Source organism: Heptranchias perlo, chromosome 1 (genome assembly GCF_035084215.1).
Source record: "Heptranchias perlo isolate sHepPer1 chromosome 1, sHepPer1.hap1, whole genome shotgun sequence".
Classification (NCBI taxonomy): domain Eukaryota; kingdom Metazoa; phylum Chordata; class Chondrichthyes; order Hexanchiformes; family Hexanchidae; genus Heptranchias; species Heptranchias perlo.
In genome coordinates, this window is record NC_090325.1 from 57,304,689 (window position 1) to 57,328,782 (window position 24,094).

The 24,094-nt window shown below is 39.2% G+C and overlaps 1 protein-coding gene across 1 annotated transcript in view; it reads right to left on the reverse strand.

Moving 5' to 3' along the window:
• Positions 1 to 1,588: 1,588 nt before the first annotated feature.
• The window catches only part of stoml2 (stomatin (EPB72)-like 2), a 49,001-nt gene continuing 26,495 nt past the window's right edge, over positions 1,589 to 24,094 (reverse strand). Inside the window, exons 3-10 of the mRNA XM_067985417.1 lie at positions 20,153 to 20,252; positions 17,592 to 17,650; positions 14,730 to 14,831; positions 12,859 to 12,993; positions 11,909 to 12,053; positions 7,848 to 7,927; positions 7,603 to 7,731; positions 1,589 to 3,984 (exon numbers count right to left, since the gene is read on the reverse strand). Of these exons, the coding sequence (XP_067841518.1) occupies positions 3,811 to 3,984; positions 7,603 to 7,731; positions 7,848 to 7,927; positions 11,909 to 12,053; positions 12,859 to 12,993; positions 14,730 to 14,831; positions 17,592 to 17,650; positions 20,153 to 20,252 (924 nt within the window). The 3' untranslated portion in view covers positions 1,589 to 3,810. The remainder of the gene's footprint in view (positions 3,985 to 7,602; positions 7,732 to 7,847; positions 7,928 to 11,908; positions 12,054 to 12,858; positions 12,994 to 14,729; positions 14,832 to 17,591; positions 17,651 to 20,152; positions 20,253 to 24,094) is intronic.

Here is a 24,094-nt window from a genome sequence, read left to right on the forward strand (position 1 = left end):
CATCCACACGCCTAGTCACCCCCTTGATTGAATTTTTTTTGAAGAGATGACTAAAGTCGTGGACAGGGGAATGTCTATGGATGTTGTTTATATGGAGTTCCAGAAGGCATTAAATAAAGTCCCTCATAAGAGACTTTTAGCTAAAGTTGAAGCTTATGGAATTGAGGGCAAATTATTGACCTGGTTAGGAAATTGTCTCCTGCTGTTCAACTGGAGTAGGGATAATGGGCAGGTACTCAAATTGACAGGATATGACTAGTTGTGTCCCACAGGGATCTGTGTTGGGGCCTCAACTATTCACTATTTATTAACGACTTAGATGAAGGGATAAAGAGCCACATATTCAAGTTCGCCGATGACAAAGATAGGCAGCATTATAAGCAGTGTAGATGGAAGCATAAAATTACAGGGATATTAATAGATCAAGTGAATGGACAAAACTGTGGCAAATGGATTTCATTGCAGGAGGTCATGCACTTTGGACCCAAGAAGGAAAGATCAGACTACTTTTTAAAGGGTGAAAAGCTTGCAACAGTGGCAGTCCAAAAAGACTTAGGGATCCATTTACATAGGTCATTAAAATGTCAAGGACAACTACAGAAAATAATCAAAAAGGCTAACGGAATGCTGGCCTTTATATCTAAAGGACAAGAATACAAGGGGGTAGAAGTTATGCTACAGCTATACACAGTCCTGGTTAGACCACACCTGGAGTACCATGTTCAATTCTGGGCACTGTACCGTACGAAGGATATATTGGCCTTGGGGGGAGTGCAGTGCAAATTTACTGGAATGATACCTGGACTCCAAGGGTTAAATTACAAGGAGAGATTATACAAACTAGGGTTGTATCCCCTGGAATTTGGAATAGGGGGTGATTTGATCGAAATTTTCAAAATATTAAGGGGAACTGATAGGGTAGAGAGAAACTATTTCCGCTGGTTAGGGAGTCCAGGATTAGGGGACATAGCCTAAAAATTAGAGCCAGGACTTTCAGGTTTACTCTAACTAGAAGTTAGAAAATGCTTCTACATGCAAAGGGTGGTAGAAGTTTGGAACTCTCTTCCGCAAACAGCAGTTGATGCTAGCTCAATTGTTAATTTTATATCTGAGATTAATAGATTTTTTTTTTAGTTAACCAAAGGGTATTAAAGGATATGGTGCTAAGGCGGGTATATGGAGTTAGGTCACAGATCAGCCACGATCTAATTGAATGGTGGATCAGACTCGAGAGTTTAAATCATCTACTTCTGTTCCTATGTTCCTAGCTGTGTCACCTTGGTGACCACAACGCTCTGTCTAGGACCGACCCAGATGACATTGGCAGGGTGGTGGATGTAATGAGAGCTCAAAATGGAAACGAGAGAAGCCAGGAACAGGGATCTGGACAGCGAAGAGATTTTGGTTACTGCGGCCAATGTTCGCTCTGCTGTTCTCTTATTGCGGCGTGCTATGGAGCAGCACTCAGATATAGAACCAGACTGCGAGAACCTGAGAAAGATTGACACAGTCTAGCATCCATACTGCCAGAGAGTTGAAACTCGGATTTCAAAGTTCTTTGGTGGAAGTATGTAGGACTACTGCACAATTTTAACGTAGATAAATTTTTTATTACATTTTTAATTTTTACCGTTAATTCTTAAAACTGTTCTAGCATTTAACATTTTTTTAAGACATGTATTTGACTGTGGTTTAAATAAAGCTAATTACATTGCCTGCAGTCTCGTTTGGTTTTTTCAATAGTGATCCCCAGTATATAGTACAGAACACTCAATGCTACCTGGTTATACCATCCATTATGTATTGCGGGCAAATTGCGTTCGCACAAACACACCAAATGATGGGGACTCTGGAAGGTATAGGTATACTTTGTCTAGTACATGTAAAAGGGTATCCGTAAACTTGGAGAGTGCATCTCCGACAAAGGTTACAGAAATTCAGATTGTACAGATATAGGCAGATATGTATGCCACTTATATGTACAAATTTCCCTGAGATAAAAGGTGGTCAGATTTAAGCCGGTTAGTCCAGATACAGTTAAAGTGCAGAAAGTGTATTTACTCAGGAGCAGAGGAACCAGGTGGAATGGATAACACCTGTACAATTCATCACTTTGACATCTCAGAAGGCTGACATTATTCTCCCAGGGGAAGGCAAAGGAAACAGTTCAAAAGGACGAGACTGTATAAGTCTGGAAACATTGTTAACTACAAGCATATAAACTTTATTCAATAGACTGGCTCTCTAATGTTATCTTGTCAGCCATCTAAGGAATCTAATCATAAATTAATCTCAATTTATATCAATCTCAGACACTGATCTCAACTGTAAATTTATCAAACAGTTAATGCTGAATTATTGTGACATAATTGAACTGTCATTGTAACCTATTTATTTTGTCAATTAACCCTACCTACTAATTATTTGCAATCTCAATCTTAGCATTTAAACTTAAATATTAATAGACAACAAAGTCATGAACTAAAAATTGTTTAACATCTTTGATAATTAGCAAAGTTTAATTTATTCACTCAGTAACTTGTGTGGATCCTGACAGGAGGTTCGTAGTTTAAATGCTAATGTAATCCAAACTGGTTGATGCAAGGCGGTTTGGTGGGCTAAATGTAGGCATCATTAACAACTAGATATAAACTGGGTGGTAAACCCCAGAAGATTCCTTAACATGGAGATAGTGAAGAATTAAGCATCCATCTGATGCACTTGATGAACATTTTTGTCAGTGTATTAATCCTAGTGTTTATATAAATGCTAATTTGCATTATCCCTGCCTAAACTTCACAATCAGGGATATTGTAATACAGAATTTATAAAACCAATTAAAAATCTTAAATATTGTAGTAACCATAAACATATCTGGAATACTAAAACTTAGAACAATATAATTTTCCAGATCCAGCAAGGAGCAAATTGAGAATATGGTAAAAACATTTTTCTCTCTCCTGTTCAATTTCCAGCCACGAGTGGGAAGAAAGTCTGTTTGCAGGCTAGTATTCCAGTGCCCCTGGAGGAATGGAGAAAGTCATTCTCCAACAGAAATTAGAAACTTGCTAGATCATGATTCACAGGCATCAGCCCAGATCCGACCTCTGTGTGGTATCACCTAACAAGTTTATTTCCTAAGTGGAAATACACAGTTGTAAAATTTGGAGGATAAGACTGGTTTAAATTACCTCATGGTCAGCATAAATCACAAATTATTTTGTGAAATATTGCTTGAATTAACACATTTGAATTGTAATTTTTTCATTTCCTCCCTTTAAAAAAATAGGATACACAAACACGGGTTCCAAAATGTCAATCTGTTTTGTCTGTTAATGGCATATTTTTGCCACAATTATATCATCCCTAATTGTAATATTTATATTTGTTGCTAAACAGCAGTCTCTGTTTAACCTTTGCCTTTTTTTTAACCTGCTTCTCTTTCCACAGAGGCAACCCTTCTTTTGCTGCTAAGGTTAACATCTCACTTTGTGGTCATTCCAAACATAACTTGTTCATTCAGGTTTTTCAATTGCAAGCAACATGAATATTTATGTAGCAAAAAAGAAAATTAAAACAGTGAAACTTTTTTTTTGGAGGGGGAAAAAAGAAAGATAATTAAACATTTATTTTCTCTTGCAGGGAATTTAACATACTGATCCCATCAATTCAGAAAGACTTTTCATATAGCCATGATGCAGTTGTACAGGTGGAAAATAAGCTACAGACACCGAACAAAATCAATTCTTCCAAGAGTATAAAAGTGTTGTGGTATGATATGACACACGTTCATCTCAAATTTCAAAACAATCAGGATCCGGCACATTCTGCAGTTGCAATTTTCATCTGTCCTTTAGTAGATGTCTCCGATGGGAATGTTTGACTCCCACCAATTAGTGGTGACTTGTCAGCATGAAAAGCATCCATTGTTAGTTTTTCTTTTGTTGTTGGTTTATTAATAAGGGTGTTGTAAATTCCCATGGCCTGTGACATACAAAATGTAGATAGGTTAGTATTCAAGACAAATAGCAATAGAAAAAGCCAAAGCAATGTCTGCACCTACAGCATTTTAACATATAGAACAGACATCAGAAAACCACAAAAATACATTACACAGAATTTACAGCACATTAGGCCTAACTGGTCTATGCTGGTGTTTATGCTCCACATGAGCCTCCCCCCACCCTACTTCATCTAATCCAATCTGCATATCCTTCTATTCCTTTCTGCTTCACGTATTTATCTAGCTTCCCCTTAAAGGCTTCTAGGCTATGATTTGCCTCAACTACTCCACGTGGTAGCAAGTTCCACAATTTAATCACTCTTTTGGAAAAGAAGCTTCTCCCGACTTGTTGGCTGAAAGGTATGATTCTGTGAGTATGGCTATGTCAGGCTGTTGCTTGACTAGCCTGTGGGACAGCTCTCCCAATTTTGGCACAAGTCCCCAGATGTTAGTGAGGAGGACTTTGCAGGGTCGACTGGGCTTGGTTTGCCTTTGTCGTTCTGGTGCCTAGTGGTCTGATGCCGGGTGGTCTGTCCGGTTTTATTTTTATTGTGACTTTCTGTAGCGAGATTTTACAACTGAGTGGCTTGCTAGGCCATTTCAGAGGTCGATTAAGAATCAACCACATTGCTGTGGGTCTGGAGTCACATATAGGCCAGACCGGGTAAGGACGGCAGGTTTCCTTCCCTAAAGGACATTAAGGAAGACTGCCCAACAGAAAACATCTGTTTGCTGCAGGAAGAGGAGGAAGTATCAGATAATATCAAGAAAGGGATATAGCACTGAAGTCTGTAGATTGCCAAACCAAATGGAAAGGGTTATCAAATATATATGTACATCAGAGCAGCGGATAAGCTTGTTAGCTGACATAACAAGACCATTTCCCCATGAATTCTTTCTGCAGAAAAAAATCATCTAGATTTCATGGAGGTGTTTTCCAAATATTTTTTTTCAAACCAGGCACAGAAGACAATACAAAATCTAGGGGCAAGTAATTCACTTTAAAAAGAACTTTAAGGACTATTTAATTGCTGAGGGTAAATGCAGTGCAGTGTGGTTCTGAGTAATACAGACCAGAAAATATTTCCAGGTATGTTGAGTTAACCAATTATCAGCCAGGGCAGCAATAGATAATCATGCTTGGCTTCAAGGTTATGAGGCGGGAGAGAGTTAATGGTCCTGCTTCTGACTGATATTCAGTGACCCCTGTTGGGAAAGTGTGTATGCTGGACTCGTTTGGGTTTGGCTGTGATGCCACACAGTGAAACAGCTTTTGTCAACATTTCCGTTTGGGCTCACAAATAAAGAATAGCAGCTGAGCTATCGGACGGTTGTTGGCACTTGTGGAAACTTCAGCAGGAGAAAAAAACGTGAAGAAAATAAAAACCCCAAATAGTGGGGAGCACATCCAGGAATGCAAGTTTGTAAACGGCCCTGATGTGCTTTGATTTACTTAAGTTTCTTATATGGCACCTCGATTTTAATATTCTCATCCTTGTTTTCAAATCCCTCCATGGCCTCACCTCTCCCTATCTCTAATCTCCTTAAACCCTACAATTTTCTGAGATATCTCTGCTTCTCCAACTCTCTTGCGCATCCCTGATTATCTTCAATCCACCACTGGTGGCCGTGCCATCAGCTGCATAGGCCCTAGGCTCTGGAATTCCCTCCCTATACCTCTCTGCCTCTCTCTATTCCTTCAAGAAGCTCCTTAAAACCTATCTCTTTGACCCCACCTATCCCAATATCTCCTTATGTGGCTCGGTGTCAAATTTTGTTTGGTAACATTCCTGTGAAGCGCTTTGGGACATTTTACTACTTTAAAAGGTGCTAAATAAATGCAAGTTATTGATCAAACACCTAAAAATCCACATATACAACATCCATCATTGTATGTAACTGTACACCGTGATTTCCTCAAAAAGCTCAAATTAGTTAAGCATTACCCTCGGCCTTTATATATCCATGCTAATTGTCCTGATTAGCCCATGCATTTTTAAGTATCCACTAATTTCATTACAGATTATGGATTTTAGAAGTTTACCCATAATCAAGGCAAGTCTCATAGGCCTATGATTTCCAGTCTTATATTCCCTCACCCCCTTTTTTGAACGTGGTGTAAAATTTGCCACCACTCAATCCTTTAGGTACAATTGCTATTTTTAAAGATTTTTAGAAAATTATGGTTAGCATAATCACTAACTCTTTCCCAACTTCCTTCAGTATTCTAAGATACATATTAATTGATATTAATATTTGCCACCCTCCAGTCTTTTGGCACAATTTCTATTTGCAAAGGTTTCTGGAAATGGCTACTGCCATTGCGATTTCTTCCTCAACTTTTAAGTATTCCTTAAGTATTCTGGGATGCATACCATCTGGGCCTATTTTTAGTCTCATTGGCATTTAAAAAAAAATACAGTATTTTTTTTGAATGCGTATCTCCAGTGGTGCTCTTTCAGATCTTCCTCAGGTATTCTTACAGTCATACTTTCACCTTCCTGTGAAAGCATCTCCTCCATTCCCTCACTCTCAAGTGGTCCCATCCTTTCTTGGTCTCTCCTTTCACTTGTGTCTATAAAAGCCCTCACTCTTTCCTTTTATGTTAACTGACAGTCTGCTTTCATACTACATTAGCTTTCCAAATCACTCTTTTTGCTTCCTTTCTATAACTTTTATAATTCTCAGTTTTATTCTGTATTATCCCATCTATATTTATCTTGTGCCTCTTTTTACTATAGCCCCTCATATTTATCTATGGAACTCCTGCTTTTGATATACCTCTTTACTCCTCATTGGAATGTATTTAACCCGTAACATCCCAACTCTTTTAAATATGCCATTTTTCTAAACAATTAACCTCTAACTAGGCCATTAAAATTAGTTACTTCTCAGTCCAATACTTAGCTGAAATTCCTCTTTTGTCTTTACCTATTTCGAACGTGAACTTAATTAGGTTATGGTCACTACTTCCCAAGCATTCTCCCCGCAGGTTAGTTCCCCCTTTGTTACCCAGAACTATTACTCAATGCTTAGCTCGGTGTCCTTCTCACAACCAAGTAATCAATATTAAGTATTTCCGTTACCTATGTGGACTTGGCAATTAACACTCATTAAGCAGTCCATCTAGACAGAGATTGCTCATCCACCCTTTGAAGAAGCTTTGGCAAATTATACAAATTATCTGTATTCCAGTGACACACAGGCAGTCTATTTCCAGTAAGAGGTTATCAAATTAAAATCAGCAATAGCTACCAAAAACCCATAATAGAGTAAATACATGATTTGATGAATTTTATGATTTGAAACAAGACAGAGCTCCGATTCAATCTCTCAAAGAGTAGTACCAAACTCAGTCAAGCAAGAAGCCATAGCCGATCTAACCAAACCACAACATGGAAGAATAATTTCAAGATCGTTTAGAAAATATATATTTTTCAATAAAAGAAAACAATATCAGTGCAGTAAAATATATAGCAAAAATTAAAACACCCTCAAGTTTGTGCCTATACTGGTTGTGTGTTTTGGGTTCCAAATACTTAACTGGAATGCTAAGAAGCATATCACTTTAAATCTACAAATGTTGATATCCATCTTACCTGTGTCACCATGCTACTGATATCACCTGTATTTGAAGGAAGAAGAACTGTATTGGTCTGTTTGGCCAGGTTACCAAAAGCAGATACATACTGCTCGGCTACACTCAATGAGGCTGCTTGACTTCCACACTGTTAATCACATGAAGGGAAAAAGTGAAATGTGAATTCTTAGTCTTTCTTCATTCCATTTAAAAACACAAGCAGATTTTAATGTCATTCAGCTCCGTGCATTCACGTTTTCATACCTGTTGACCAAGGACTTGAGAGAGCATTTGAATGGCTTCTGCTTTTGCCTTTGCTTTTGCTATGACTGCATTGGCTTCACCTTTGAACAGTTAAGTGAAATATTAAAAAGGTGCGCATGAGACATTTAAGTCAGACACAAAACATATATGCAGCAAACAATTCAACTTCATTTTTCCGTATCAACCCATTTTTAACTAACAAATACTTAATAAGAATGACCTGACACATTTTGGTAGATTGTGAAACCAGTTACCAGATAATACAGCATAATTCCATAGATTATCAGTCGAGGTCATTAATACAGAAGCTGAAAGATTAAACAACTCTGAAAGACAGTTATCGTCATTATTGTTTATTCTGACTGAGGTACTAAATGCAGAATTTGATAAACAATGATATAGTCTTTCAAATTTGAATTGGATAACAAAAATGAAAATTTAATTCATTCGGTTCTGTACAGATCAGCTTTGGGCCCTTGATACTTGCAAAACAAACATTATTGCATTGCAAGAGGTTATAAATACAACATATTATAACCTTGTAATCATGCCAAAAGAGAATTTCAAATCAAGCTATAAACTATGACTGTGGAGCTTGAGCAATTTATAAAGGTCACCTTAACCTGTGAGATTTGATTATAACCTTATGTTGGTACATTTGTTCATTGTATTATCTTCAGAAGGAACTAGATGTCAGGAAGATATTGACTAAGAAAATTTAATGAAAACATAATAGCTGTTAACAGGAATCTTTGTCACTTCTTCTAAAAAAGGCTACTGCTGACAAATGTGAAGATAAATGTGTTTTCTGATTAAACATGTATGTACTCCGTTAGTTACGGATTCGTACGGTAAATCAGAACACAGGGAGCAGTACAAGATCATTTTCATAGAGGGATTTAAGTGTTTATGTTGGTTTGCACAGAAATAATCTTGCACCTGACTGGAATGAAAATAATTTAGTAAGAATCACCGAGACATGGCTAACCCAGGAGGATGGAAGTGAGTAACATACAATGGTACAGGATATTCAGGAAGGATGCAGGACCAGGAGAGATAGAGGAATGCTTGTATGTAAGGGATACCCAAGAAGTTAAGCTACTCAACCCAGCATCACAAGATCCTATTTGACTCAGAGCTGAGCTTCAAAACCCACATCTTATCCATCACCAAGGCCATTTGTTTCCACTTTTGCTGCAATGCCAACTCCCAACCCAAGCTCAGCCCCATTGATGCTGAAATCCTTATAAATGCTTTGTTACCGTCAGACTCTATTTCGCCAGTGACCTCCCATTTTCCACCTTTCATGGATTTCAACTTGTGTAAGTCAGCTCCCTGTATCCTGTCAGCAGAAACTCCCTATGGAAAGCACTGGCACCCCTGATATCCTCCTGAGGATGCATAATGACCCAGGAGCACCGGTACGACTGGGGAACCACGTCCGAGTGGTTCTACACCAGATCGGGAGTAAGGCAGGGATGAAGGGCCTTCTTCATCCAAAACTCTTGTGAAATTTAATCAACTCATCAGCTGCAATGTAAAAACTAGTGATACTAACCAATGTAAAATCCATCAAGAAACTTATATATTAGTGGCGTAACACAGCAGGATGTGGGTCTGTACCTGCAATCTTCTACACTGCTGGTTTACAAATATCAGCTGCATTGCTGTGGGAGAACTGCTGTGGACACAAGGAAAACCTCCATAGGCAAAGCAAAACATTTCTTGATTGCTTTTGAATACCTCCAAGCCAAGCAGTTAGTTCAGAATGACATAGATGGAAGCTTGAGTGCATGACACACACTATCTTGGCCATTGTTGACATGCAAAACACGTTTAGATATTGTATGCTGCCCAAAAGCAGCTGTTCACCAGCCGCCAGGAAGTTTAGGAGAGCGGGTTAATGGAAACAACCAAGCGAATTTCTCTTCCCTCCTGGGATATGTTTGTTTCTCCCAACAAGGCAGTTTGGGATCTCGGTGGAGTGGGGATATCAAATCTACAACCTTCCACTCCACAATACTCCAATGCCTTGTAGCATTGTGCTGCCCTCCTCAAAATCCTTTTTTTTCCCCCCTCTGTCTGTCGGCACTTTACTACCACCAGTGCTGAGATGGACAGTGCAATTTTGCTCTCCATTGGAGGCGTTAGCATAAAGTTATCATGAGGTGTTCGGTTCCTTTTTGGATCTTTTCTACCTTGCTATAGATTTTTTTGCCTTGCAAATTTTAGATTGCTCTCAAAGATTAATTTCAACTGCCTACGCTTTCAAGAGTGTCTTTACTGGTCCGGGTATCTAGGCAAGCTTTCGGCAACATGCCCAGAACAATGATCTGTCTGATGATTATTTTTAGCTACTGGAATTGTCCTGTCTCAAGGATTTCTCACTCACCTTTGTAAAGTGACACAGCATCACTATTTCAGACCTTGTTTGTAGTTTAAATTAATAAATAAGTTTATTTTAAACAAGACGAAGCAAATAACTAAGTGACATAACGCACATATTTTATGGCAGAACTCCTATCTAGTTCCTCTCAAAACAAATAAAAGGTGTTGCTATCAAATGCTAAGATATTCTTTTGTAAACATGTATGCAGAGTTTCTTTCTCGTTTTTAAAAATTTGTTCTCAGGATGTGGGTGATGCTGGCAACACCATATTTTGATTATCCATCCCATGGCCTTTGAATTGCTACAGGCATTGTGCTGATGATCCTCCCATGATGGTGTTCAGCAGGGAATTTCAGGATTTTGATCAGCAATAAAGAGGGAACAGCAATTGGATGGTTTTCCACTTAACACCGAATGACCTCAGTTTTTCTAGGGCTCCTTGGCGCAATACTTGGTTAAATGCTGCCTTGATATCGAGGGCAGCTACTTTCACTCTCCTTTAGCCTTCAGCTCTTGCATCCACGTCTGGATCAAGACTGTGATGAGGCAGGAGCTGAACGGTTCTGGTGCAACCTGAACTGAGCTTTGGTGAGCCAGTTATATGTGAGCGGATGTCACTAGTGATGACTCCTTCCATCACTTAACTGATTAATGCAAGAAGGCAGATAGGGTGGTAATAATTGGCCAAGTTAGATTTGTCAGTGTCATAGCTTTCTGGAAACAGCTTAGTTAGGGGGCGGCTAGTTCTGTTGCACGGGTCTTCAGTATTACAACCAGGATGTCGTCAGGCCCCATAGCCTTCATTATGTCCAGCACACTCAGCCGCTTCTTATGTTAAGTGGAGTGAAAGAAATTGGCTGGAGACTGGCATCTGTGATGGTGGGGATCTTGGGAGGTGGTCCTGTTTGGGATCGTCCAATTGGCACATTTGGCTGATGATGTTTGCAAACACTTCAGTGTTGTCTCTTGCACTCGTGCTGGGCTTGCCATTGTTGAGTTTCTTGTCACTGTGGGAGCTACTAGAGTTAGATTATTCACTTAAGAACTATCAGACTCTTAAAACAGCTACAGATCCGTAAATATCGCCAAAATCAGTTAATAGAGACACCCTCAATTTTCAATAACTGTTGACCACATTTGAAAATAACTGCCTATCCTACATATAACTGAACAAATGACTCTCTCTCTTTGTTCAACAGTGGCTTGGCTCCTCCCTCAGCCTTTTCAGACAACCAAATTAAACTTATAACATTACTATCCATTTAAACTTGGTACAAGATTCTGGGTGCAACTAGCATTTTAACACCTTATGCATTGTGACTGAACTTAAAAGGGACAGCTACCATACCAAATCTAGCCACAAAAACTTCATTTTTGTCACAGTGAGTGCTCTGTAGCAGCCAACCACAGAAAAAAAAATTACCACAGTTGCGTCATACAGCTGTGAGATTCCGACCCACAAGCATTGGAGTGTAAGATGAGCATTATTATGTATCATGCTAAAAATGTAATCCAATTATTCTTCAAAATATTTCAGATGTGTTTTGCCACTTTATCAGAATCTGCAATTTACTGTGGAAAAATAAATGAAGTCATTTGTAAAGCAGATGTGAGAGACCAATTTAAGCAAAAGAAAAAATAAAAGGTGTAGCCTCAGCAGTGAAGAGCCAACCTGCAGCTTGGTTAATCTGTTCTGCTTTTGATGCCTCAGAAGCCAGAATTCGAGATTGCTTCTTCCCTTCAGCAATATTGATTTCAGCTTCTCTGGTCCCTTCAGATTCCAGCACAATGGCACGCTTTCTTCTTTCAGCCTCAACCTGAGACAATGTAACACAATGAACAAACCACATTCTCTTTGGGGTGCCATCAAACCAGAAAGGTCGGTCAGGACCTTTAAATATTGCTACAAAAAGAGAATTAATTATATAGTACAGAAAAAAAATCTATTCTAAAATTAATCTACACACACGGCACATATTTTATTATAATCTGTTGTATCCAACAGTGATAAACTACATGAACACCTGGTGGTGCACAAACATGGTGCATCAGGATTGCAAAATGCATGAGTGATCACCAAAAAGCAAAGTAGTTACGACAAGAGATCAGACCATGAAGAAAGGCACCAATTGCGGAGGCACATCAGGGAGGAAAGCTTTGACAGGCACGTCACCCTAGTTCTCATGCACCTCCTTGTGGCTGGCTTGGGGGTGGGGGCATTATCAGGGACCCTGACGGTAGGTCACCCGGCTTCCTTCCCAGTTATGGAATAGTGCATGGTACAGGGAGAAGTTTAGAAAAAGATGGAAAATAATTTTTAAAATGGAGAGTGAAGAAAATTGCTAAATTGTTCTAAACAAAACTTCCATGAATGTATTTCATAATAAAGTGTGTCAGGACTTCCAATATTTAAGCAGCAGAAGGCAAATTTCTAATAGTTTTTTTTGTGACAAATGAAATAAATAAAGCAAATGAATGAACAGCACAATATTATAAAATGAGATGTACTGTGGTTTTACCCTCCTGTGTATATTCCAGAGAAATATAACACTTCCCAGGCATAAAATGCTAAGCAAGCCAATATTTTATTTCCTTGAAGAAAACTTCAAAGTTCACACATACTTGCATTTGCATGGCTTCCTTTACTTTGGGTGGAACATGGATATCCTTGATCTCGTATCTCAGGCAGCGGATTCCCCACATATCTGCCGCTTGGTTTATTTGAGTGACCATATTCATATTCAGTACTTCTCGTTCCTGCAGAGCAATGAGAGAGGCAGGGGAGTTTTTCAGTCTTCAAAATGCAACATGGAGATGAGTCAACACCACTGTCCTAGGTGTGTCAGAAAGTCAAAGTTGATCAAAGTTAAATAGATAGAATATTATCCTCAATACATTAAACCCAGTCCCTAAGAATCAAGAATTTTGCAGGATGTAATGAGGTGTGCATTACAATGATTATTGCAGAACATAATATGGAATAAGACAAAAAATAAATCAGCAGCCAAGGTCCAGTAGATGCATTTTCTTAACCTACAGTCTTAGGATGGTCAATGCAACATAAATTCTAGGACCAGGATTAGAAAAGGGAAGCTGCACAGACAATTTAGATTTAACCATGCGTGGGTGGTGAACATCTGGATCTGATTGGGCAGAGAGGCAGTGGCGCCAGATTGTGTAGAAATATTTATGGAAAATTTAGAATATTTGAGGGAGTGGGTTTGAGATGTATTTGTTTTTAGGACTGGACCGATAGACTAACAAACCTCTTATGGTCCTCTATTTTCCTGCATTGCTAGTGGAGATGTCTTTGGAAACAACTTTTAAATTTCCTTTTCCTTGGAAAGTTTGTGGACACCACCTTACTACAATTTATTAAATCTGCAAAGCTCAATTTCACAAGCATGAACAGGGGCTCCCCTCTCTTTACACAAAGAGGACACTGCTAACATTTTAGGAAAAGGAAGGTCCATCCAAACTGAAATTGGGGTTTACCAAAATTACTAAATTTGAATAGTGAAATCAGGCACACAAAACTCTCATTTATTTAAATTCCTCCACATGGCTCTGCAGTCCTTCTTCAATTATAACAGACCAAACCTAACTTCAAAAATAAAAATGTCACCTCTAGGGAGTTCACCAATAAAGTCTTAAGATCTATGTACAAAAAAGGGCAAGAAAAGACTGGCTAGTCCATCAACCCTGTTCCATCTCGACATGGTGAAACCTACACGCACCATCAACACACTCTGAGTCACACAATGCCCTGAGAGACGCAAAAACAGAGGGTAAAAAACCTTAGGCCAATTCAGGAAAATACTCTGGGCAAGTCCTCTCTGACCCCCAAAGACCAAATGCTTAAATGGACCAGTCAGATGAATACTGTGGCTACAAGAGCTGGGCAGAGACTAGGTACCCTGCGATGAATAACACACTTTCTGACCCCTCAAATCCTCTACCACCTACAAGTCTCAAATCAGGGGTGTGATGGAATACTCACCACTCGCCTGAAGGGTGCAGCCGTAACATGGCTAAAGGAGCTCGATACCATTCAGAACAGGGGATGTTCACTTGACTGAAGCCCCCCCTCACTGGACTCAATATCCACCCTCTCCTTCACTGGTGCACCTCGGCTGCAGTACCTAAGCTCTACATGATGCACTCGCCGTGGTTATCCTGACAGTACCTCCCTCCCCTGTGACCTGTGTCACTGAGAATAACAAAAGCAGCAACGTCGTGGGTACACCATCAACTCCAAATCACACATCATCTTGATTTGGACATGTATTACCATTCCTTCATCTTCGATGGGTTAATATCCTGGAATCCCCCACCGAACACCACCCGGAGATGGATCTTTCCATCCAGTATTCCAATTGGTAACACTTCACGCTCCTTCTTCGAACCAGATATGTTAATAGTAACAATGAACTATCTAAAACAGCAAATATACAACCTTGAAAAAGGAAACACTGAATTATAAGTTACTTTACCCTAAAAACACTGTCCAATGCGAGCTTCCCAAGTTCAGATCTCATGGTTGTTTGGGCCAGCTGAGTGACTGCATACTCAGGATCTTCAACCCCATAACTTGCCTGAAAAAGAGGAAGAGAAAAAAAAAATCAAATATTCTTTTAGCTACATCAATCCATTACTACCTAACTATTCATTAAAAAGTAATGTCTTTTATCTAGGAGCCAGGGACCAAAACTTGAAACTGCATTCAATTCTGCATTTTAAAATATTTAAGGCACTTTAAGTTACCACCTTTTTAAAAAAAAAGTTATTTTCTCATTTCTTGGAAACTCCCACACCTTTCTAAGGCAAAGCAATTTGCTTTAAATTTTAAAACCTCTGCTAGCATGATGTTTGGGTATAATTTGTCACAAAACAATGTTTGTTTTTGTAAATTTGGTGAAAAAACCAACAGTAGATTTTGGTAACGATTACATAATCACCCACAAAGAAATGCATTCAATGCTTCCAAAAGGAAGTCATCAGTAGGTGTATTTTAAGATCCAATTAAAATTTTAAACATGTTTTGGGCCATATAAACATATTTGGGTTCCACTTCCAGTTTGCTCCAATGTCAAAAAAGGACCAACAGTCTGATGAAGTGAAAATTCTTCAGATTTAGTGAAAATTTAAACCTGGGAAAAGTTACATCGAGTTACATCAAAACTACAACACAGAAACTGGCCTATGCCGGTGTTTATGCTCCACAAAAACCTCCTCCCTCCTTGCTTAATCTCATCCTATCAGCATACCCTTCTATTCCTTTCTCCCTCATGTGCTTATCCACCTTCCCCTTAAATACATCTATTCTATTTGCCTCGACTACTCCTTGTGGTAGCACGTTCCACATTCTTACCACTCTTTGGGTAAAGAAGTTCCTCCTGAATTCCCTATTGGATTTATTAGCAACTATTTTATATTTATGACCTCTTGTTTTGGATTCCCCCACAAGTGGAAACATTTTCTATACGTCTACCCTATCAAACCCATTCATTATCTTAAAGACCTCTATCAGGTCACCCCTCAGCCTTTTCTTTTCTAGAGAAAAGAGCCCCAGTCTTTTCAGCCTTTCCCGATAAATATATCCTCTCAGTTCTGGTATCATCCTTGTGAATCTTTTTTGCACCTCCGCTAGGGCCTCTATATCCTTTTTATAATATGGAGACCAGAACTGTGCACAGTACTCCAAGTGTGGTCTAACCAAGGTTCTATACAAGTTTAACATGACTACTCTGCTTTTCAATTCTATACTTCTAGACATGAAACCTCAGTGCTTGGTTTGCCTTTTTTATGGCCTTATTAATCTGCGTCGTTGTGATTTGTGTATCTGTACCCCTAGATCCCCTTGCTCCTCTATGACATTTAGACTTATTATTCAAGTAGTATGTGGCTTCCTTACTCTTCCTACCAAATTGCACCTCACACTTATCTATAATGAAATTCATTTGCCAATTACACGCCCATTCTGCAAGTCCCCTTGTATTTTGACGCATTCTTCCTTTGTATTAAACTACACCCCCCAATTTGGTGTCATCTGCAAATTTTGAATTGTACTTCCGATTCCCGAATCCAAATCTTTAATGTAAATTGTGAACAACAGTGATCCCTGTGGAACACCACTTCGCACCTTTTGCCAGTCTGAGTAGCTACCCTTAATCCCTACTCTCTGTTTTCTGTTTTGCAGCCAACTTGCTATCCATTCTGCTACCTGTATCCTGACTCCACGTGCTCTGACCTCAGTCTTGAGTCTACAATACGGTACCTTATCGAAGGCCTTTTGAGAGGCAGGTATTAATGTGATTAAAATAGTGTATATAGACAAACATGTGACCCATCCACCCCTCCCAGGCTTTCAGCAGAGCCTGGGAGCAGTAAAAAGGAGAAGATGGATTACTAACAAAATTAAAATTAAGTTCTAGCACAGTGGCTCACCTCTACTTGGCACTACCTAGGCAAGATCAGAACCTTCCTTAGAAAAATACAGGTGGTACCCAGCATCAAAACATCACGATGGAAGAGAAAGGCCATTTCGCCCATCATACTTCACCCATCCAGAAAATTCCTAAAGCTCCCACTGCAGCATCTAATTGTTTCTTAAATGAATCCAGGGTATTTGCCTCCACGACTCTATCCAGAAGCCTATTCTATTCTTCGTGTGAACAACCTCCTAATATCAGTCCTAAACGTGTCTTTTACTCATTTGAAACCGAATTTTCTAGATTTATCCTTTCCATACAATTTACTATCTTACATATTTGTATTAAGATCACTTCAGGCACATCCTACTCCTCTAATGCGTACTTTCCATTTTATCATGAAGAACGGTTAGATTAATTCTAAAAATTTAAGCAACATGCACTTCAAACAACTGTGCGAGTAAATGCAACCCATTTTGACAGTGTCAGCTCGTAACATCCTACATGGTCAGACAGTCGGGGTGAAGTACAGAACCAGCACTTCACACATGCAACTGATTAATATTTAAGTGCCAGTGAGTGGAGGAATCGACAGGACTCGTCAGCTACATTGGGATTCCAGTGGATGGGAAGAGACAGAGATAAACCTAAGCACCAATGTTTCTCTCAGACTTTTCTATTGAGCATGTCGATGGATTAGAAACCAGAAACAGAAGGCACAATAGTAATAATTCATTTTATATTTGAATAAAAATGAATTACTTTCACAATTCAAACTTGCAAGAATGCTGCAATTTGCAAAATAGCCAAATTTATCGCAAAACAGGGAGCTTTATAGTGCTACAACAGTTCACAAAGGCCTGACATTGTATTATTTATTAAAAGCAGGCAATGGGAAAAAATTACAAACATAATTTGTACTACCTTATATGGGTCCATTATTCGTAAATATAATACACCATCTATCTGTAAAGTCACGTTATCTGTAACAGTAAATGAAAACTTGTAAATTTTACACATATTGATCAACATTCTTTACATAGAATTACACAGCAGAGAAATAGGCCACTCAGCCCAACAGGTCCATGCCGGTGTTTATGCTCTACGAGCCTCCTCCCTCCCTGCTGCATCTAACCCTCTCAGCATAATCCTTATATTCCTTTCTCCCTCATGTGTTTATCCAGCTCCTTCTTTAATGCATCTATGCTAGTTGCCTCAATTACTCCTTGTGGCACGAGTTCCACATTTTAACCACTCTCTGGGTAAAGAGGTTTCTCCTCAATTCCCTATTAGATTTATTAGTGACTTATATTTATGTCCTCTAGTTCTGGTTTCCCCTGCAAGTGGAAACATCTTCTCTACGTCTACCCTATCAAACCCTCTCTTAATCTTAAAGGCCTCTATCAGGTCACCCCCTAGCCTTCTCTTTTCTAGAGAAAAGAGCCCCAGTCTGCTCAATCTTTCCTGATAGGTATAACCTCTCAGTTCTGTATCATCCCAGTAAATCTTTTTGCACCTCCTCTAGGGCCTCTATATATACATTTTTATAACATGGAGACCAGTACTCCAAGTGTGGTCTAACCAAGGTTCTATACAAGTTTTACATAACTTCTCTGCTTTTCAATTCTATCCCTCGAGAAATGAATCCCAGTGCTTGGTTTGCTTTTTTTATTGTAAACAATTTTACAACACCAAGTTATAGTCCAGCAATTTTATTTTAAATTCACAAGCTTTCGGAGGCTTCCCCCTTCGTCAGGTGAACGATGTGAAATGAAGGGGGAAGCCTCCTGACGAAGGGGGAAGCCTCCGAAAGCTTGTGAATTTAAAATAAAATTGCTGGACTATAACTTGGTGTTGTAAAATTGTTTACAATTGTCAACCCCAGTCCATCACCGGCATCTCCACATCATGCTTTTTTTATGGCCTTATTAACCTGTGTCGCTACTTTTAGTGATTTGTGTATCTGTACCCCTAGATCCCTCTGCTCCTCTACCCCATTTACAGTCTTAGAGGGTCGTGAATATTTGGAATTCTCTACCCCAGAGGGCTGTGGATGCTCAGTAGTTGAGTATATTCAAGATTGAGAGCGAAAGATTTTTGGACTCCAGGGGAATCAAGGGATACAGAGATCGGGCGGGAAAGTGGAGTTGAGGTCGAAGATCAGCAATGATCGTATTGCATGGCGGAGCAGGCTCGAGGGGCTGTATGGCCCACTCCTGCTCCCATTTTTTATGTTCTTATGATCCAAGCAATATGTGGCCCCTTTATTCTTCCGACCAAAATGTAATACCTCTCACTTATCTACACTGAAATTAATTTGCCAATTACACGCCCATTCTGCAAGTTCATTAATGTCTTCTTGTATTTTGTCACAGTCCTTCTTAACTATACCGCCAATTTGCTGTCGTTCTCAAATTTTGAAATTGCACTTTCGATGCCCAAGTCCAAATAGTTTATGTAAATGATGAACAACAGTGGTCTATTTTGTTTCATGTGCAATACATTTGTTAATGATGCTCCCAGTATTTAACATTGGCTTAGTTGTAACCCAACACCAAATCTGGGCATTTCACAAGTAAACTTTGAATGCATACGAAATTGAAGGTTTGCGAGTGAACTTATAAAACAAGGCGAAATCTTCAAAATTAAATCTATTAGTTTGAAACTTATGCTATTTCTTTACTTCCATTGTTTATAAAAATGATAACAAAGACTCCCTGGTTAAAGATACTTAGGAAACCCAATTTGAACCTTTTCCAGTCCTACTCCGAACTACTAGATACACAACAATAGTTGTGTCAACTGGCTCCCCATTTTCTCTTCCTCCTGCTGTGGAAGAGCTTAGTCTCTACTCAGCCTCTCAGGTATGCTGTGTACCAAGATCGTTAGCAGACAAATAAGGCCACCAAGGCTTGGCCAACGTTGCTCTGTGGTCAGCTAGAAATTTGTTGAAGCGTACAACAAGATCAAATCCATGCTAATTTTCCCTGGGTTTGGTATTGTGCCTGATTAAATAGGCAAGATTGGCAACTTAATACCCGGAGAAGGAAGAATGTGATTGGCTGAGCCCACGTCTCCCAGTACACAAATAATTTTAAAATTCTCGGTCATCATTGATATTTGTGCAACCTTTTTGAAGGTTTGGTCTAGTAATGCAGTAGGTATGTTATACATCCTAGATGTGAACACCTCTCTGAAGGGGTTCTCTGCAAATTCAGCACTAAGCTTTTGGGATGTACATGGAAGGAACCAGAGCACCCAGACAATCAACAGCTACAGCAACCTCACCCAGAAGGATTCTGTTTGATGAATGAGCATGTTAACAGTGGCTTACGCAAAAAAAATGCCACAGCTCTAAGTACTTCACTCTACATGAACACTGCATGTTCTATACATTGCAGAAAGTTTATAAAAAGCACATTATGACAAATTTGTAAATAAGAAAATTCAGCAAACATTTAACCCCAACTTATTACAGCACTTACCTAGTGAGACAGCAGATTGTTCTGGAATATCAATAACAATCTCTTTTAAGCTCTGTACGTATTTTATCCGATCTACAATTGGAATCAAGAAATTCAAGCCCTGTGTAAAGGCAACAAAAATGAATTTGAGACAAATGTATGCAATATTTGGTTTTGAATGTTACAAAGGCCCCAGGGATGATGGAAAAAGCTTAGTCTTGGTGCACAGTAACAGCCAATGAAACAAATTCGAAGATTATATCTGAATCTGTATTGCACAGAGCCAATGACACCATCTGTGACTGCGATGTTTCACCTCCTTGCCCTCCTCAAACTCTACATTATGAGCCTTTACTGGCTCTCCTCTGTTGTCCAGTTCTATGGGGTTGCCCTTGCATATTTCAATTCCTATCTGACTGGATGAACCCAGCACAATTCAAGGAACGGCTTCTCTCTCTCTGTCATCTGCAGAATCCCTCAAGGATCTATCCTCGGCTCCCTTCTCCATTATTTCTATGCTGCCCGTTGGCGACATTATCCGCACGCATGGGTCAGCACCAGTATGTATGCTGATGATACTTAGTGCATCTCTCCACCACATCTGTGCTGTCAGACTATCTTTCATCAAGTCTTTGATGAGTTGCAACATCCGTCAGCTGAACATGGGAAGACTGAGCCAGTGCCCACAATAATCACCGCTCCCTTGTCAGAAATGCCATTCCCCTCCTCAGCTGCTTGCTTAGACTGAACACTATGCGCAATCCCAGCGTTGTGTTCGACCCTAGGCTGAACTACATACCCCATATATCCACTCCATAATCATCATTGGGGGTTTTCCTCGCCTCACGTTTGGGTCTGTTGTAGATTATTTGATAGAGATTGATTGCCATGATTAGTCAACAATTACATTATTGTTGTATCATGTGATATTCAGGTTGGTAGATGATGAACTAGATGGACCTTGGTCTTTTTTAGTCTAGCAATTTCTACGTTCCTATATCATCTTATTTTCACCGTTGCAAAAGTGCCCGTCTCCACCAGCCTCCACCACTGCTGAAATCCTTACCCACACTTTTGTCACCTTCAGATTTAATTACTCCAAAGTTCCACTTACTGGGTTTTCAATTTCCACCCTCCATAAAAATCAACTTATCCAAAACTCAGCAGCCTGCATTCCCTTCTACACTCTCATCACCCCTGTCCCCGTTGACCTAAACTACATGACAGCTCCATTTCCCAACAAATCAAATTTAAAATTCTCGTCCTCATCTTCAAATCCTTCCATCACCTCGCACCTGTACTCTGCAAATTCCACCAGCCAAGCTTCCCTTCCTGCACCCTTTGGTCCTTCAAATCTGGGTTCATCTGCCTCCTTCCTTCCCTTCGCTCTACTACTGGTGGCAGAGCTTAAGTCGCTGAAACCCCCTCCTGAAATTTCTCTACCTCTCTGTCCTCCTTAAAAAATCTTCTCAAAACCCATCTTGGTTTTCTGTCACATCTCCCAAACTCTCTCCCTTGGCTCAGCATTCATTCCTCTGTAAAGTGTCTTGTGACACGTGTATGTTAAAGGTGCTTATATGAACGCAAGTTGTTGTAAAAATTGCTCGTTCCCATAAATTCCACATAACAGGTTATGTAAGGAAGGGGTTAATCAGAATAACGAAGTGTGCTAATGTAATACCACTATTGAGTTGTCTTTATATTGTAGTAATGTTAGCTTTTAGTATTTGTTAAATAAGGAAGTATGGTTCTTATATTGTAACAGATTAAAATAGCTACTTGACTACATGAGGTGCACTCCCCATCTTTTACAGCAATTCTAAGCTAGTGGCCATTGAACTTTTGAACTGAGACTAAACCTTACAGCACCAGCAGCTTATGAAGTAACCACCTGCTAATGAGAAAACTTAATAGGAGACATGGGTAAGAAAGGGTTACAGGACAGGCAGAGATACAAACACCGTACTAAAGTACAAAGATAGAGAAAGCAAGAGAGATTGATGCCATTCAATAGAATGGAGGTCTTGGAGCCTTACGTAAGATAAGCACCTGAATCTTTATGATGGTATGAACCCTGACAAAGACCACTGGCACTGAAAAGATAGGGAGTGCACCTCATGTAGTCAAGTTAAGGGAGTGAGAAATAAAGATGTTTTGAAGGTTGAGTTATTTTTGTCCATGTCAATTATAGTGTAGAACAGACAGACAGAAAGAAAGAAGAAAAAACAGAACAGCTCACTGTGATGTTACAGAACAGGCTGCAATCAGCAGCCTGTCCACATTTAAAGCAATCATTTTAATCTAATCCTTACAATTCTACTTCCCTGACTCACAGCATAAACAGAACACATGGTAGAATCACAGGACATGATTCATATTCCAAACACTACAATAACCATAACTCATTTGTGAGCTCAATGCTTGAGAGTTATCAGATCAGTTCCTTTATAAAACATTTAAATATATATATATATATATCATATAATATCCCATGGGTATCATCTGCCATATAATTAATAAAGTCAGGAAGTAAGAAATAAAATAAATAAATACTCAAAAGCTTGGTTGGGAGTGAAGAAAGGTGAAAGTAATGTATTTCACAACCATTGTTTCCAAAAACAGGCAAGGATCCCCTTACAGTGGAGCTAAAGCTATCCACAAAAACTCGTCAACAGGCAGCTGTTCTCAATGAGGGCAATAGCCAGGGAACGACATTTTGGCCTTGGTGCCCTTGGGCTGGGGTTCAGAAACATTAGCAGGACTCCAAGTCCTGATCAGCATCCAGTGATTGCCATCAAACTGGAAACATGGGGTGAGGATCAGGACCACAACTGCCAACAATTATAGTCCAAGCTCCCACACAAAGAAAGTCCACTTCAGCAAAGTATCGGCAATGGTGGGGGTGGGGGGAGTCTAGCAACCAAGAAACCACTTCTAGCAAGAGTCGAAGATTCCAGAGAAGGAAGAGGAAAGGGTGAAAAATTGAAATTGTATCAAAAAGTAACTTCAGCTATCACACAAATAGCAACAATTAGGTCTGTAGATCCTTTAAAGGCACAGAATGAAGTCAGCAGTCACAATGTGCATATTAGTTTAAGTTCTGTGAATACCAGCAGACCAGGTATGTAATTCTCTCTTTAAAAGTTTCACATAGTATTGCATAAAATTAGCAGAGATAGTTAGATAACATCTTCCCAAAATGTAAATGAAACATAGTATACAATTTTAAAAAAGAAAAATATTATTCAACATTCATTTATAGAAACAGTGATTAATATATTTACACTAAGCTGTAAAAGCACAATTAATTTACTTCAATTTTAGCAAGGGTTTCAAAAAGTGCTCAAAGATTGTGTGAGAGACAGACAGTTCTTCTGAAAACACAACTGCTCTCTTAAACAGAACCTAATAATATTTCCAAGAATTTGTTTTGAATTCCCACATTCTCTTGACTAGAAAATTATTTCTTCAAACGATTGCATGGTTTTGCTTTCAGTAACTTGATACCCTTTCCTGATATGGTTTTGAAAGTTTAAAAAAAATGTTTAGCAAGCACTCCAAATTCCTAACGCTAGGCATCTGCTGGAGCCTTATAGCTTACTAGACTATGAAAATGTGTCCTGACGCATAACAATTAAACTAATAGCAAACAGATTTTTCCAAAGTAGCCGACAGATCACTAATATTTTTTTTAAAAACATACATGCAATTGCAGTGCACAATAAACTAACGGTCAAATGCAAATCTGCAAGAAATGGAAGCTATTAAAAAGGGCTCATTATGTTTTAGGAAGGCTATCCAGCCCTATCTGAAAAAAACAGGCTAATAAAGATTTATTAATTGTTAATGAACACATGGTGCTTTGTGAGGCAAAAAAAAATCATTCAGTGTCTCTGTTCCCCCCCTTTCACATATGCTTCCTGCATATTGTGAAGAAGGGCCGTGGGCATCTTTTAACACCTC